At 50.5% G+C, this 13,004-nt stretch overlaps 1 protein-coding gene across 4 annotated transcripts in view; it reads left to right on the plus strand.

Annotated features, from left to right (window-relative positions):
* Nucleotides 1-79: 79 nt before the first annotated feature.
* HSF2BP (heat shock transcription factor 2 binding protein) overlaps nucleotides 80-13,004 on the plus strand; it is a 77,428-nt gene continuing 64,503 nt past the window's right edge. Inside the window, exons 1-3 of one of the 4 annotated variants that reach the window (XM_060009765.1) lie at nucleotides 80-210; nucleotides 970-1,227; nucleotides 1,985-2,135. In XM_060009765.1, the coding sequence (XP_059865748.1) occupies nucleotides 1,192-1,227; nucleotides 1,985-2,135 (187 nt within the window). In that variant the 5' untranslated portion in view covers nucleotides 80-210; nucleotides 970-1,191. Of the gene's footprint in view, nucleotides 941-969; nucleotides 1,228-1,984; nucleotides 2,136-13,004 lie in introns of all 4 variants that reach the window. The other 3 variants (XM_060009766.1, XM_060009767.1, XM_060009768.1) reach the window with 3 other exon arrangements.

Raw genomic sequence — 13,004 nt, forward strand, 5'->3', positions numbered from 1 at the left:
CCCGGGCCGCGACTGCGCAGAAGGCAGCGGGGCGGGCGGCGGCGCGCGGGTTGATGGCATCACAAAGGCGCCGGACGCCGCTCGCAGCGCGTTCTGAGAGCAAGCGCGGCTGCCTGGGCAGGGGGCGGGCCCCCGCAGCTCAGGTTCGCGTCGCGCCTGCCCGGTTCCGCAGTCTCTCGGTCGCCAAAGTTCGGGGCCGTTGACTGCGAGGTTAGCCGGCGTTGGGTGTTGGCCAGGAAGAGACGGATGGCCAGTGTTACGTCATCTAGCATTTTTGCGCCCACTCCACGCAGTCCCCATCCGATCGGCAGCTGGTCCCCGGGATACGCGGCACCGAGTCTTTAATCGCATTGGACTCCTCGGGCCGCCTGGGCGGTGTGGAGGCGGGGGAGAGAGGCCGCCCTTGGGGATTTTGGCGGGATGTTGCGGGCAGCTCTTTCTCCGGCCGCCCTAGCGGCGGCCGGGCTTCACCTCTCCGACCGGCGACCGCCAGTGCCCGTGTCCCTGCCGCGAGGATTGGGAGCGTGAGCTTGTGGGTCCGTCCGCGGGCCTGGAGGGCACGCACGCCGGGGACTCGGCGGTGTCGGCTTGCGGCCGTCTTCAGACAGAGGAAGTCGTAGTTGTGCGGGAACCGGTACCTTTGAATGCACAGGCTGCACCTTGTTTTGCGAACTCTGTGGGCGTGTAGGGGCAAGGCAATGGACTGGGTGATGTCTCCCAGTTCATGGTGGTCGTCTCAGTTACGTAGCAGCCCGCTGCACGAAGGCCCCCTACCGGGGCAGACCTCCCGAGCAGCCTGTGGTCGGAAAGCCTCGGCCTTTGCTCATGGAGCTCGGGCTGAGCGCGGGTGCTGGTTCCCTTGAACGCATCGCCCCTTGGTCTGACATCCCCCAACAAACAGAAGAGGCCTGATTCGATTTACTTCACAGGACACTTACACGTGGGTCTCACTGTCCATTTGCTTTGCAGTTAACAAGTTTACAATCCCGGCTAAGCCAGAAGAGCCAACGCAGGATCTTGCCGACCGAGCACCCGCGTTTCCCGCCGAGAAGGCTGCCCAATCTCTGCGAGGCCCCAGCCTCACGGTTCTGCGTGCCCGACTCTCGGCGTGCACGCGTTCCCGCGCTTTCTGACGTGAGGGTCAGAGGGCGCGCCGCCGCGCAGGCGCACTGAGCCGAGGCTGCGGCGGCCATGGGGGAGGCGGGCGGCGCTGAGGAGACCTGCCGGGTCAGTGTGGGCGCTGGGCCGCCTGCCGTCCGCGGGCCCGGGCTGTGGCGCCCTCTGCTCCCCCACGCTGAGCCGCACCGCAGCCCGCCTGGGCCTTGCCCATTGTGCCCGGGAGGGCCCTGGGCGTCGTCTGCGGACAACGTGGCGTGGGCCGGGCATGGGGGGCGGCGACCCCATCCCCGGAAACCGCGCGTGCGGGTCTGGGAGGCTGAGCGGTGGGCGGTGGGCGTGCTCCTGTGCCTCCTGTGTCCCCGCCCGCGAGGCCCTGTCGCCGGGTCGGGCTTGTTCGGCCTCACGGTTGCCGGGCTGCTGGTGTCCCCTGGTCCTGGGGTTCCTGAGAGTCACCTAGCCTGCCTGTGCCCCCGTTTCCCAGCGGCACAGCCTTGAGGGCTGTGGTGAACACGAAGCGCGCTGGCCAGCAAGGGGCTTGGCGCACCCAGTAGGAATCCAGTGAAATTCATTTTCCTCGTGATTAGCGTGGCGCTGGCGGAGCGTTAAGAAGAAGTTGCTGGCGTTTCCCTGGGCTTTCAGCAGTAGGGCCTCGTTTGCGCTTGGAAAACCTGGCTCGTCCCTTGAAGGCTGGGGCTTCACCGCTCTAGCTGTGATGTACATAGTGGAGGGCACGTTAGGTGAAGACGTGCTTTTGAAACAGTTGTGAACCCAGGAGGTGTTAAAGAGGAGGCAGGCTCACTTGGGCTGCTGGTTTTAGTCATCTGAGGACAAGTGTAGTAATCTTAAGGTGTGCTTGTTCTTTTAGCATATGGGAACCAAAGAAGAATTTGTTAAAGTCAGAAAGAAGGACCTGGAACGACTGACAACTGAAGTGATGCAAATACGGGACTTCTTACCCAGAATACTAAACGGGGAAGTGCTGGAAAGCTTCCAGAAATTAAAGATTGTAGAAAAAAGTGAGTGTTACTTCATCTGTAGCAGTGTCTGGTGGTGACAGCAGTCTGTTTCAGCAGGTTTGCCTTCCGTAGCTGTGAGGTGACTATAAATAACCTTTAAGGTACTGTTATCGTCTTCGTAATTACGTTTGGGAGAGTCTGATAAGGGACAAGGGAGGGAGGTGCCCACGATGAGCAACTTGGCTGTGTGCAAATTTGTGTTGGGGAAAAGGGCTGCCAACTTTCTGAGTATCTGCTACCAGCTCTCCTTTCTCCCCCTTTCATCTTTGGCGGAAGAATTTTATGCTTTATCATTTAAAAGCTCTATTCCAAAAATTAAGTCTCTTTTGTGTCACTTAAGGATCTCGCCATGCAGCAGCCTTGCAGGGGGTCAGCTGTGTCTGTAGAGATACTTCTCTCCATGGAGGAACGGGTCAACTTTAGCCCTGATTTAAGTTGCTAGGACTTGTGCATTCAGATTCTGAGATCTGAGCTCAGCCATCGTGTCAGGTATCAGTCTAGGAGCCCTGCTGAGGTTCTTGGAGCTGTTTCGGATTGATTCAGTACTTGCCTGACTGAGGCCGAGTTACTATCAAGTCAGCCTGCAGGGGTTAAGGCTAACTTACCGTTGTGTTTGATCGTTTGCCATCACTGCTTAGCCTCTAGAAGAGGTGCCTCTGGGAGGCCCAGGTCATGTCTTTAGCGCTAGTCCAGGCAAGAAGGTATCTGGACTCAACAGTACAAGTTTCTGGTGTGTGGAAAAGCATCTGGTCAAGGGGGCAGCCATGTCCAGTTAGAGGGGAGAATGCTCATGGTTGCCATGGCTCCCTGCCTGTTTATTCTCTCTTGGAATCCTCAGATCCGCTCTCTGCCCAGTGGGGTGCCCTGCGAGGTGGGCTCCTGCAGGCTGCCAGGGGTGCTCACCGATAGAAGGCGTCAGTGGGCAGAAGGAGTGTGGGGTGTTTCCCCCCGCTTCCTCCACAGCTGTGACTCGCACCCGGGAGCCACCCGCAGCTCTCGCTGGGCTCCAGGAGCGCTGTTTCCCCTCCTCGTTCTTTCAGCTGGAGGGCTGCTGCTAGTCCCTGGGTGCCTTCCCATCCCTTTTGGGTCTCTGACCCCTGCTGTCCCTCCTGTAAGTAGTCCTTTCCATAAAGGCCACACCAGGGTTCCCTTGTTTCCTGCTGGGATGCTGCCAGGTGTGCCCTCTGTCACTGGTTACCATAGCCCCAGGTCGTTGTCTTCTTAATTTTCTTAGTCCTGATCTTGTGCTCATTTCGGGAAGCAAAGTGCTGATCAGCAGCTGAGTATGTCAGCCTGCTGGGTAGTTGTATTTCTCACTGAAAATTAATGAACTGGCATTCTGAAGAATATGTCAGGGTCTTCTCATGAGTTGGTGAGCGCAAGTCAATTTTTGGAGATTAGTCCTCTGTCAGAATCAGGCTGGTGGTTACAAAAACGAGGCCCACAAGTGAGTCCATGGCGACTTGATCAAAGTTAGGCTTTAGGAGATCTTGCCTCACAGCCCTTGGTCTTCCCCAGCCACACCATCACCTCTTTTCCATTGATCTTCTCGGTCTGCTTTGCTGAGTCAGCCTTCTTTGCAGCAGCCTTTCAGCTCGTGGAGGTGCTCGAGGCTCAGGCGTAGGCCCCCTTGTCTCCTCACTCCGTGGCCTCTCCGTGGGCAACCTCGGCACACACATAGCTTTAGTTGCCATCTTGATACCAGTGTCTCATAGGTTTTTATCTAGCCTGACTTCTCCAGGCTCAGGGCCCTGTATCTAACTCCTACTTGGCATTTCTTCTCGCTTGTTTCACATTCATTTCAAATTCTAAGTGTTTGGGGCTTCCCTGGTGGCGCAGTGGTTGAGAGTCCGCCTGCCGATGCAGGGGACACGGGTTCGTGCCCCGGTCCGGGAAGATCCCACGTGCCGCGGAGCGGCTGGGCCGGTGAGCCATGGCCGCTGAGCCTGCGCGTCCGGAGCCTGTGCTCTGCAACGGGAGGGGCCACAACAGTGAGAGGCCGTGTACCGCAAAAAAAAAAAAAAAAAAAATCTAAGTGTTTGTCTTAGTGTTATCAGCCTGCAGCCATCAGGAAGGACCTGTATTCTGACAAGGGCAGATTATTGGCTGGTTGCAGTGAGGGAGACCACACACCAGAGGGACTGTGGGCATTTTGCCAACAAAGGAAAGGACAGAGTTGCCGTAGGATTTGAGGCAGGGCCGAGTTTAGGTGGAGTGCACGTGGAGCTGTGATTTCATGGGCTCCAAGCAGAGTGGGTCTGTGTGTGAAGGGGTCAGCATCAGGTCTCACTGCAGTGGCCCCAGGTCCTGCTTCATTGAAAACTACAAAATTTAGGTAGATGGTGGTACATCAGGTCTAGAAATCCTTTATTTGAAGCTCTGCAGCTAGCTGGCTATCAAGGCTCTGCTCTGTGTCACAGTGACCGCAACCCTGCAGGCGAGAGTGGGTGTTTCCTCCTCCTTACTAGTATAATTCCAAACAGCACAATTTCTGATAGTCTAGGATTTTAAAGAGTAAACTTTCTCTGAACAAGAAATCAGTAGCCACTGAAAGAAGGGTTCATCATGACACTTTACCCTTGCAGTGTGTCCTTGGGAGAAATGCTGTTTCCTGTTAACTTGGCAGCCAGCTTTCTGTGTCTGTTATCCCAGCCCAGCAAATTGCAGGACAGATTTTCACTTTCTCAGAGCAGGCGAATTTTACTTTCTCACGTCTGACTCATGCTATCCCGCCCCTACCCCACTGGACACCAGGCTTTCCCAGCCTCCCCAGGGCACCACCATCCAGGCAGAGACCTGGGATCCTCCTTGTTGCCCACCTCTCCTCTCACTGTTCTCTCCCCTTCCAGCCCCGGCCTGTCTCCCCGTAAGTCCTGTACGTTTCCCCGCATCGATGCATCCACCACCTCCATCGCCACTGCCTCCACCGAGTCCAGGCCCCTGTCATTGTGCCTGAATCTCTGCTCCTGATAGCATTATCTCATTGCCACTTGCCAGTCCACTTTGTATACTGTAGCCTGAGTAATTTTTAACAATTCAGTCTGATTATGTCATTCCCCTGCTTAAGTCAGTTTTCAGTGGCTTCTCTTTGCTCTTAGGATAAAGACCAAAAAACAAACAAAACCCTGACCCAAACCCCCTACCACCCCAAACCTTAAAACTGTACCGTGGCTTGAAAGGATTTGTATTATTGGACTTAGCCTCCGGCCCAGACTCATTTCCTTATCTGACTGCCTAGACAAGATTTGTCTTCCTGTTGGATGTTGTCATAGCATCCTGTACTTTTCCTTCAGACAGAATGGTTTTAGTCCCATCTTACAGTATAAATTGGTGGAAGGGCAGGGTCTCCCGTTATATTCTCTGTGCCTGGCTGAGTATTGGGTCCTAAGGGACCACCCAGCCTCCCGTTCCTGCATGCTCTTTTTTTAAATTTGCAGTGGTATCTCGTGAGGCTAGTGTGTGCTGCAGGTCACCGGGTGTATAGGAAGGGAGGGTCGAAGTGGACCGCAGTGCTTGTGGCTGGCTTCACTGTGAACCTTGAGCACGAGCTGGCCCTTGAAGACTTCTGCTTCTCTGGTCTGAGGCCTGGCCTAGAAGGTGGCCTCCTAAGAGGCATCTTTCACTTAATTTTGGCTCTTGAATTCTTTTTTTTTTTCTTTTTTTGGCTGCACTGCACAGCTTGTGGGATCTTAGTTCCCAGACCAGGGATCGAACCTAGGCCCTCGGCAGTGAAAGTGCGGAGTCCTAACCACTGGGCCACCAGGGAATTCCTTGGCTCTTACCACTCAGGTGACATGAAAGAAAACAAAAATCACCCCCCCGCCCCTTTATCTCTTTGTGAGGACTAGGTCTGATGGCCCTTCCTCGGCCTTCCCAAGGGCCTGTCTTCCCAGAGGGATCACATGAGCCATCGCTTTGAAAAGGGGTCCCTTAGAGTCAATCCAAGAATCACACGGTGGCAGCGAGAGCTGTTTGACATGTGGGTTCATCCTCCCTCTCACTGGCCTGTGGTCCAGGACAGTTCTTGGCTTTGACCAGTGTCAGAGTTGCTGTGTGCCTCCCGTCTCAAGCAATGAGAAAGGGCAACGTAGGAGTGGATGCAGGCAGGGAGGAGGGAGAGGGAAGCCACACACCTGACTTTAGGGCAAGTTTCTCTAGGAGAATAGGTGTGGATCTTTGGATGGTTTGGATGGGCTCAGGCTGCACAAGCCAGCCAGAGGGCTTAGGGTGGTGTAATGGGTGTCAGGTCGTGAATGGGACTTAATTCTGCCTCTAGCACGGTAACTGAGTTTCTTTTGGGAAACTGGGCAGTAGGTGGTGGAGTTCGGAATAATCCTACAAGGGTGTTGCCTGGGAATCTTTGGGGAATAGATGAGCATTGAGGGCAGAGGCATGATTTATTAGAAGGGAAGTGGGACGATGTTTTAGGCTAGGGTAAGGCATGTGTGAAAGTCACAGATGGGAGTGAGCAGGATTGTTCGTGGGTTAACCGGCTAGCTTCTCTGCTTGACATGTGGAGCAGAGATCGGGGTATAGCAGATGTCAGTAAATGTGAGCAGTTTAAGGAAGGCAGAGTAACCACGGATTATTGTTTTAACTTCGAAAGCAGAGGCCGTTGGAAACTAGCACATGGAAATGACTTCAAAATAGTGATGAAAATGACATTTTCAGGGGAATGATTTTTGCATCTAAGTTAGGATAGGTTGAGGACTTGGTTGGAAGGTGAAGAAAAATTAATGGTAAAGTGCTCATCAAGGAAGGTCTGGACTTGACGTTAGAGTGTGGACTGTGGCTGCATGGATGGAGTGGACAGGACGTGAGAAGAAATGGTTGGTCTGGTTAGGCTCCGTAGGTGGGCGCAGAGCTCAGCGGGGGGATACGGGGATGCAGGAGTGGTCTGTGCACTGCTGCTGTGGGCCGTCTCCGCTGTTTCCCTGTCTAGAACGAGGACAGCCGCGCTTGCCTCACTGGAGGCATCAAGCGTTACAGTGAGCTCCCCTTTGGCACGTGCTTGGTACAGGCGGGGCTGGGTCGCCCTCCACGGAGAGGACGAGGACGTCCTCAGGTGGAGGGGCCCTGGACACTCGTGTAGTAAACGGGTCCCCGTGATGCTGCAGCGCCGCACAGCCCTCCTCGCGGCGGGTGTGGAGGGCTGACTGCAAAGCTGTACTTTGGGGGGTGGGGTGGGGTCAGCACTCATAACTCCCGTGTTGTTCAGGGCTCAACTGTACTCAGTAAAAGTTAGCTCACCCCCCTTTTCTGTCATCCCTTCTGGTGCACATTCTTCCAACAGTGAAGGAGGTATTACTACATCAGCATATGGCACAAATTTGTTTTAAACTGGGAGAATCCTGCTTTTTTTAAAAAAGTAAAATTTTATATAGTATATGGTTGTTCAATATGTAAAATAAATGAATGTTGTATTTCCTGCATAATTGTTTTAAAAATTCAGTTTTATAACATTTACTTTTAAAATCAGTGGGTACAATGAAGGTTTTTTTTTAGAATTTATTTATTTATTTTTGGCTGTGTTGGGTCTTCGTTGCTGCATGCAGGCTTTTTCTAGTTGCGGCGAGCGGGGGCTACCCTTCATTGGGGTGCGCGGGCTTCTCATTGTGGTGGCTTCTCTTGTTGCGGAGCACGGGCTCTAGGCGTGCGGGCTTCAGTAGTTGTGGCACACGGGCTCAGTAGTTGTGGCACACGGGCTGTAGAGCACAGGCTCAGTAATTGTGGCGCACGGGCTTAGTTGCTCCGCGGCATATGGGATCTTCCCGGACCAGGGCTCGAACCCGTGTCCCCTGCATTGGCAGGCGGATTCTTAGCCACTGTGCCACCAGGGAAGTCCCCAATGAAGGTGTTTTGATGAAAACAAAAATTTAATGTTAGACATTTTGGAAGACGGTTGCAGTACCATCCTCAGTGTCCAGTTTCTATTTTTAATTGTGGTTGTTAAGTAGCAAGAAAAAGACAAATCCCAGAGATAAGGAATTGCAAATGAGAAATGTTTTAAACAGCTCACCTTGTAACATGAGGACAGTTTTCAATTAAACTGATCTTGAAGCTTGAAATCAGAGGGGTCAGATATTTTTGTTTCACAACTAAGTCACCAAGTCTAAGAATTTCTTGCCTTTCTTGGTAGGTGTTCATTTTGGAGAGAGATGATGGAAAAGTCACTCAGCCTGTTTAAATTTTCATTGTCTTATAGAAGACACTTTCCAAATGAATTATGTTGCATTTGAGATGTTAAATGATATAATTTAAAAACAACTTGCCACCTTACTGGCAGTCTGTCAGATATTCACTCAGAGTCTCAGAGGCGTTGGAATTATTTAATTTTACGTGTTGACGCCAAACATAAACTACAGTGTCATTACTGACATTTTAAAATTTGCAACATTAGTTTTAACTTAAAATATTTGTTTAAATAAATATATTTAAATGTTAGTAGAGTGCATATCAGCAATGAATGCAAAGAAGTGCAGCCATGATATACTGGAGAGATATTTGACTAGGTTTTTAGCAGAGAGAAGAAGTTACTTTGTGTAATTTGAAATCTGTACAGCAGCACCTTACCTCTGTGAGCATAGTCCAGTAGAACCTTCTGTGGTGATGAAGGTGTTGTATGATCTATGCTGTCTACATCTGTTTTAAAAATAGCCACTAGTGGGCTTCCCTGGTAGCGCAGTGGTTGAGAGTCCGCCTGCCGATGCAGGGGACACGGGTTCGTGCCCCGGTCCGGGAAGATCCCACATGCCGCGGAGCGGCTGGGCCCGTGAGCCGTGGCCGCTGAGCCTGCGCGTCCGGAGCCTGTGCTCCGCAATGGGAGAGGCCACAACAGTGAGAGGCCCGCGTACCGCAAAAACTAACTAACTAAATAAATAAAAATAGCCACTAGCCATCTGTGCCAACTGACCCAGTGCCGTTTATCGAAAGGGCGGTCTTCCCCTCCTGAGCTACAGTGTCTTTTGTCGTAGTAGCTAGTTTTATGTGGGTCTGATTCTCAATTCTTTATTAGCTCTGTTATTTACTTTAAAATTATTTTTAAATACTAGTATTTATTAGTTTTTGTGTTGATTTTCTACTAGATTGTTGTTTATTCCAGCTCCCTGATGAAACTCTCTTGTTGTCTATTTCTGGAACATATCAGTCACAGTTATTTCAGAGTCTGAGTCTGATAAATCCATTGTCTGGATCACCTGTTGATCTGCTTGTATTGTCTGTTGTTCCTGTTGGTAGTTCTGGTAATTTTTTTTATTGATTAATGGATTTTAAAGAGTGAAGTGTGTAGAGGCTCTGGATTTGATATTTTTCTCCAGCAAGGACTTTTTCCCCCGGCTTCTCTCAGTCAGTTAGAATGGAGTCAGAGTAGTTCACCTAAATCCAGTTAGGCATTGAGCTGGTTCACGGCTGGTTTCAGTCTGAGTTCGAGCTGGCCTGTGTCTAGTTCATTCTCCCTCTTAGGGTTTTAGCTCTTCAGGGGCGTCTAACTGAGAGCTTGAGTCCTTTCCCAGAGTCCTTCCATCTAGGTGGACCCTGCCTGACCTTCAGTTCTTTTCTCTTTTTTTAAATATTTATTTATTTGGCTGCACCAGGTCTTAGTTGCAGTGTGCGTACTCTCAGTTGCGGCATGCATGTGGGATCTAGTTCCCCGACCACGGATCAAACGCAGGCCCCCTGCACTGGGAGCGCAGAGTCTTACCCGCTGGAGCACCAGGGAAGTGCGCTGACCTTCCGTTCTGACCTCTCCAGCGCCATGAGGTTGATGACAGCTCTGCCTGGCCTCCTGGTCTCTCTCCACTCACCGCCCGCCCGCCTCCCTCTGCAGCCCCTCTGCGCTTTCCCTGTGCTTCCATCTCCTCCAGGATCATGGCCTGCCCTAGGTCTCGGCTGCCTAGTAGCTCTGTACTCCGTGGCGAGATGCTCTGCTTAGCTCTGCTGCCTCTTTGCCTGTGCTGCTTTTGAATATGCAGATGCCTTGGGGAAGAGTGGGCTGGGAAGTTGGGCTTGCTCACTTCAGTGCAGCTCCCTCTTCTCTAGGTCTCGGCTCTCAAGGCCTACGTGATTTGGTAACTCTCAGATACTTTGAAACAACTTTTTTCTGGTTTGTTCAAATTCTGCTTTCCTACTTGTTCTTGGGGGGAGGATTGATCTGCTGCACCACCATGCTAGCTGGAAATGGTTCTTCCATGTATGTTGTTATGATTTTTAAATTGTTAAAAATGTATTGTGATGTCATACAGACAGCACAGGCTATGGAGATGTTCCAGATTAATGGAGACTAAAGACACGTGACAGTTAAATGCGATACCTGATCCTAGACTAGATGCTGCACCTTGAAGGAAGAAGATGCTGTAAAGGGCAATTTTAGATCATTTGACAAAATTCTAACGTCTGTGGTAGATTAGGTAAAGGTATGTTAATTTTTCTCAAGTTGACATCTGTGTATACTGGGTAACTAAGACATTATCCCTATTCTTGGAAAATGTTCACTGAAGTATTTAGAAGTAAAGGACCATGATATATGTAACTTACTCGAAACTGGCTGAAAAAATGTGCTGTGTGTATGCTTGTGTATGGTCCAAATGATGAGCAAATGTGGTGAAGTGTTAACAGTATGTAAGTGTGGGTAAAGGGTATGTGGGTATTCGTTGTATTATTTTTATTCATGCAACATTTTGTAAGTTTGAAATTATTTCCAAATAAAACAGCGAAAAACATATTGTAAGATGGAAATACTAATTAAATGTTTACAGAACCATAAGCATCCCTGAGGCACTTGGGTTCTTAGCAGTGGGGTTTGAAAAGCACTGCACTAAGTGATTTCTAAAACATTTGTGGGGTGTTCTGAGATTAATTGCCCAGGAGTTTGATATTAATGAGAAGAGAGGGGGATCTCTGTTTCAACTCAGAGAAGAATTATTCTGGCCCATAGAAATATGAGCTAGGGACTTCCCTGGCAGTCCAGTGGTTAGGACTCCGCGCTTTCACTACTGAGGACGCGGGTTCAATCCCTGGTCGGGGAACTAAGATCCCACAAGCTGCGTGGTACAGCCACCAAAAAAAAAAAGGAAAAAGAAGAAATATGAACTAGACAGAGAATTATTAGAGAGTGGGATAATCATTAAAGCGTGAGTGCCAAGAAGATATTATTTAATTTGACCAAAGGTCTATTGTGGCCCATATGAGGTAATAAGTACCAGAGTGTGTCAAGTCCAGCTCCTGGCAGCAGACAGAAGGGTAAACGGAGCACATCATGAAGCGATGACAGACCAAGGTGGGCAGGGTTTGGGGAACCAGCACAAGGGAGGCGAAGGCCCAGAACCTGGAAGAGTGGGGCGCTGTGGCCTCCCAGCGAGCGGCCAGACTGGCAGGAGGGTGGGTGCTGGGCAGGACCATGCCTCGGCTCAGAGGAGGAAACCACTGCTGCTTGAACCTGGCAGGGGTGACGCAGTGGGTAAGTCGATGTCCCACCCTGCCTCCTGTCCTTGTTTCCTGTGGGGACCCACTGTTCAAATCCAGCAGGCAGGGGAGCCGGTCGCTGTGGAGGTTGGGTTCAGCCTTTTACCCCTCGGGACAGAGCAGGTTGGCGAGTGGATCTGAAGGGCGCGTGGAGACTGTCCAGAATGCAGGGGACTGGGAAGGGAGAAGATGGACTGCTGTTTGGGGCTTGGTGGACTGAGGAGCAGAAAGGTAGCCAAGGTGGAGGGTGGAGACGTGTGTTACTTGGACAGATCACTATCGACCACCCAGTTGTTAACATTGTATTTTATGCCAGTGAATGAAAAGCAGAAGTCCCTGACTCTTTGGTTTGGGAAATAACTTTAACAGTATTCGTTTGAGTTCAGCAAGGTTGATCTTAGTTTTCTGCGATAGAACTCAGTTGAAAGTCGATCAGGTAGGTATTCACTGTATGCCTGGTGTGTGTCAAGCTCTGCTAGGTGATGTGGGGATATAAAAAGGATAAGATCAGATCCTCTGCCGTGATAATTCCCGGGCAGACTGAGGAGCTGCAACGTGGAGGTGTGAAAAGGTAGAGCCAAGTACGTGGCGGTGCCAACACAGGACAGATTCCTATTAGTCACACGCTTCCTTCCTCTTCTGAGAGTGCTCCGGTGGCCTTTACGTTAGAAAAACAAGCAGATTTTTGGCAGCGCAGGAAAAAAAAATTTCTATTTCCATATTCTGGTTCCAACTCTCCTCCCCCACTCCCTTTGGTTTGTTTTAAAAATTTGACAGCTAATTAAAGTGTCGTTTGGCTGGAAATGCATTTAAACTCTTTAACTGAGGGGGTTTTTTGTGTTTAAATGAATCCCGGAATATGCTCATCTTTTCACTTTTTCAACTTACATTTTTTGACAGGCCGATTAAGTTAAAATGAGGTCTTTAGGGTGGGCCCTAATCCAGTATGACTGGTATCCTTCTTCAAAGAGGGAATTTGGACACAGAGACAGAAGTACACGGAGGGAAGATAATGTGAAGAGACAGGGAGGAGGCCAGACAAAGGCAGAGGCAGGTTGGGGTTACACTGCTGCAAGCCCAGGGACGTCTGGGGCCACCAGAAGGTGGAAGAGACGGGAAAGGATCCTTCATCCACAGATTTCAGAGGGAGCGTGTCCTTGCCAACAGCTTGATTTCAAACTGTAGCCTCCAGAATGATGAGAGAATACATTTCTGTTCTAAGCCACCCAGTCTGTGGTACTTTGTTATGGCAGATCTAGGAAACTAACATACCCTCCAAGTCTCAGCTCATAGTAAAGATGGATTCCATCAGTAGCTAATTCTGAATTCTTTTCTAAACCTATTAGTGAGAAGAATGTAAAAGTTGATGGCTATGAAAAAGCCCTTAGTTTGGATTTGAGACTCTTTACT

This window comes from Delphinus delphis, chromosome 4 (genome assembly GCF_949987515.2).
Source record: "Delphinus delphis chromosome 4, mDelDel1.2, whole genome shotgun sequence".
In the NCBI taxonomy this organism is placed as follows: domain Eukaryota; kingdom Metazoa; phylum Chordata; class Mammalia; order Artiodactyla; family Delphinidae; genus Delphinus; species Delphinus delphis.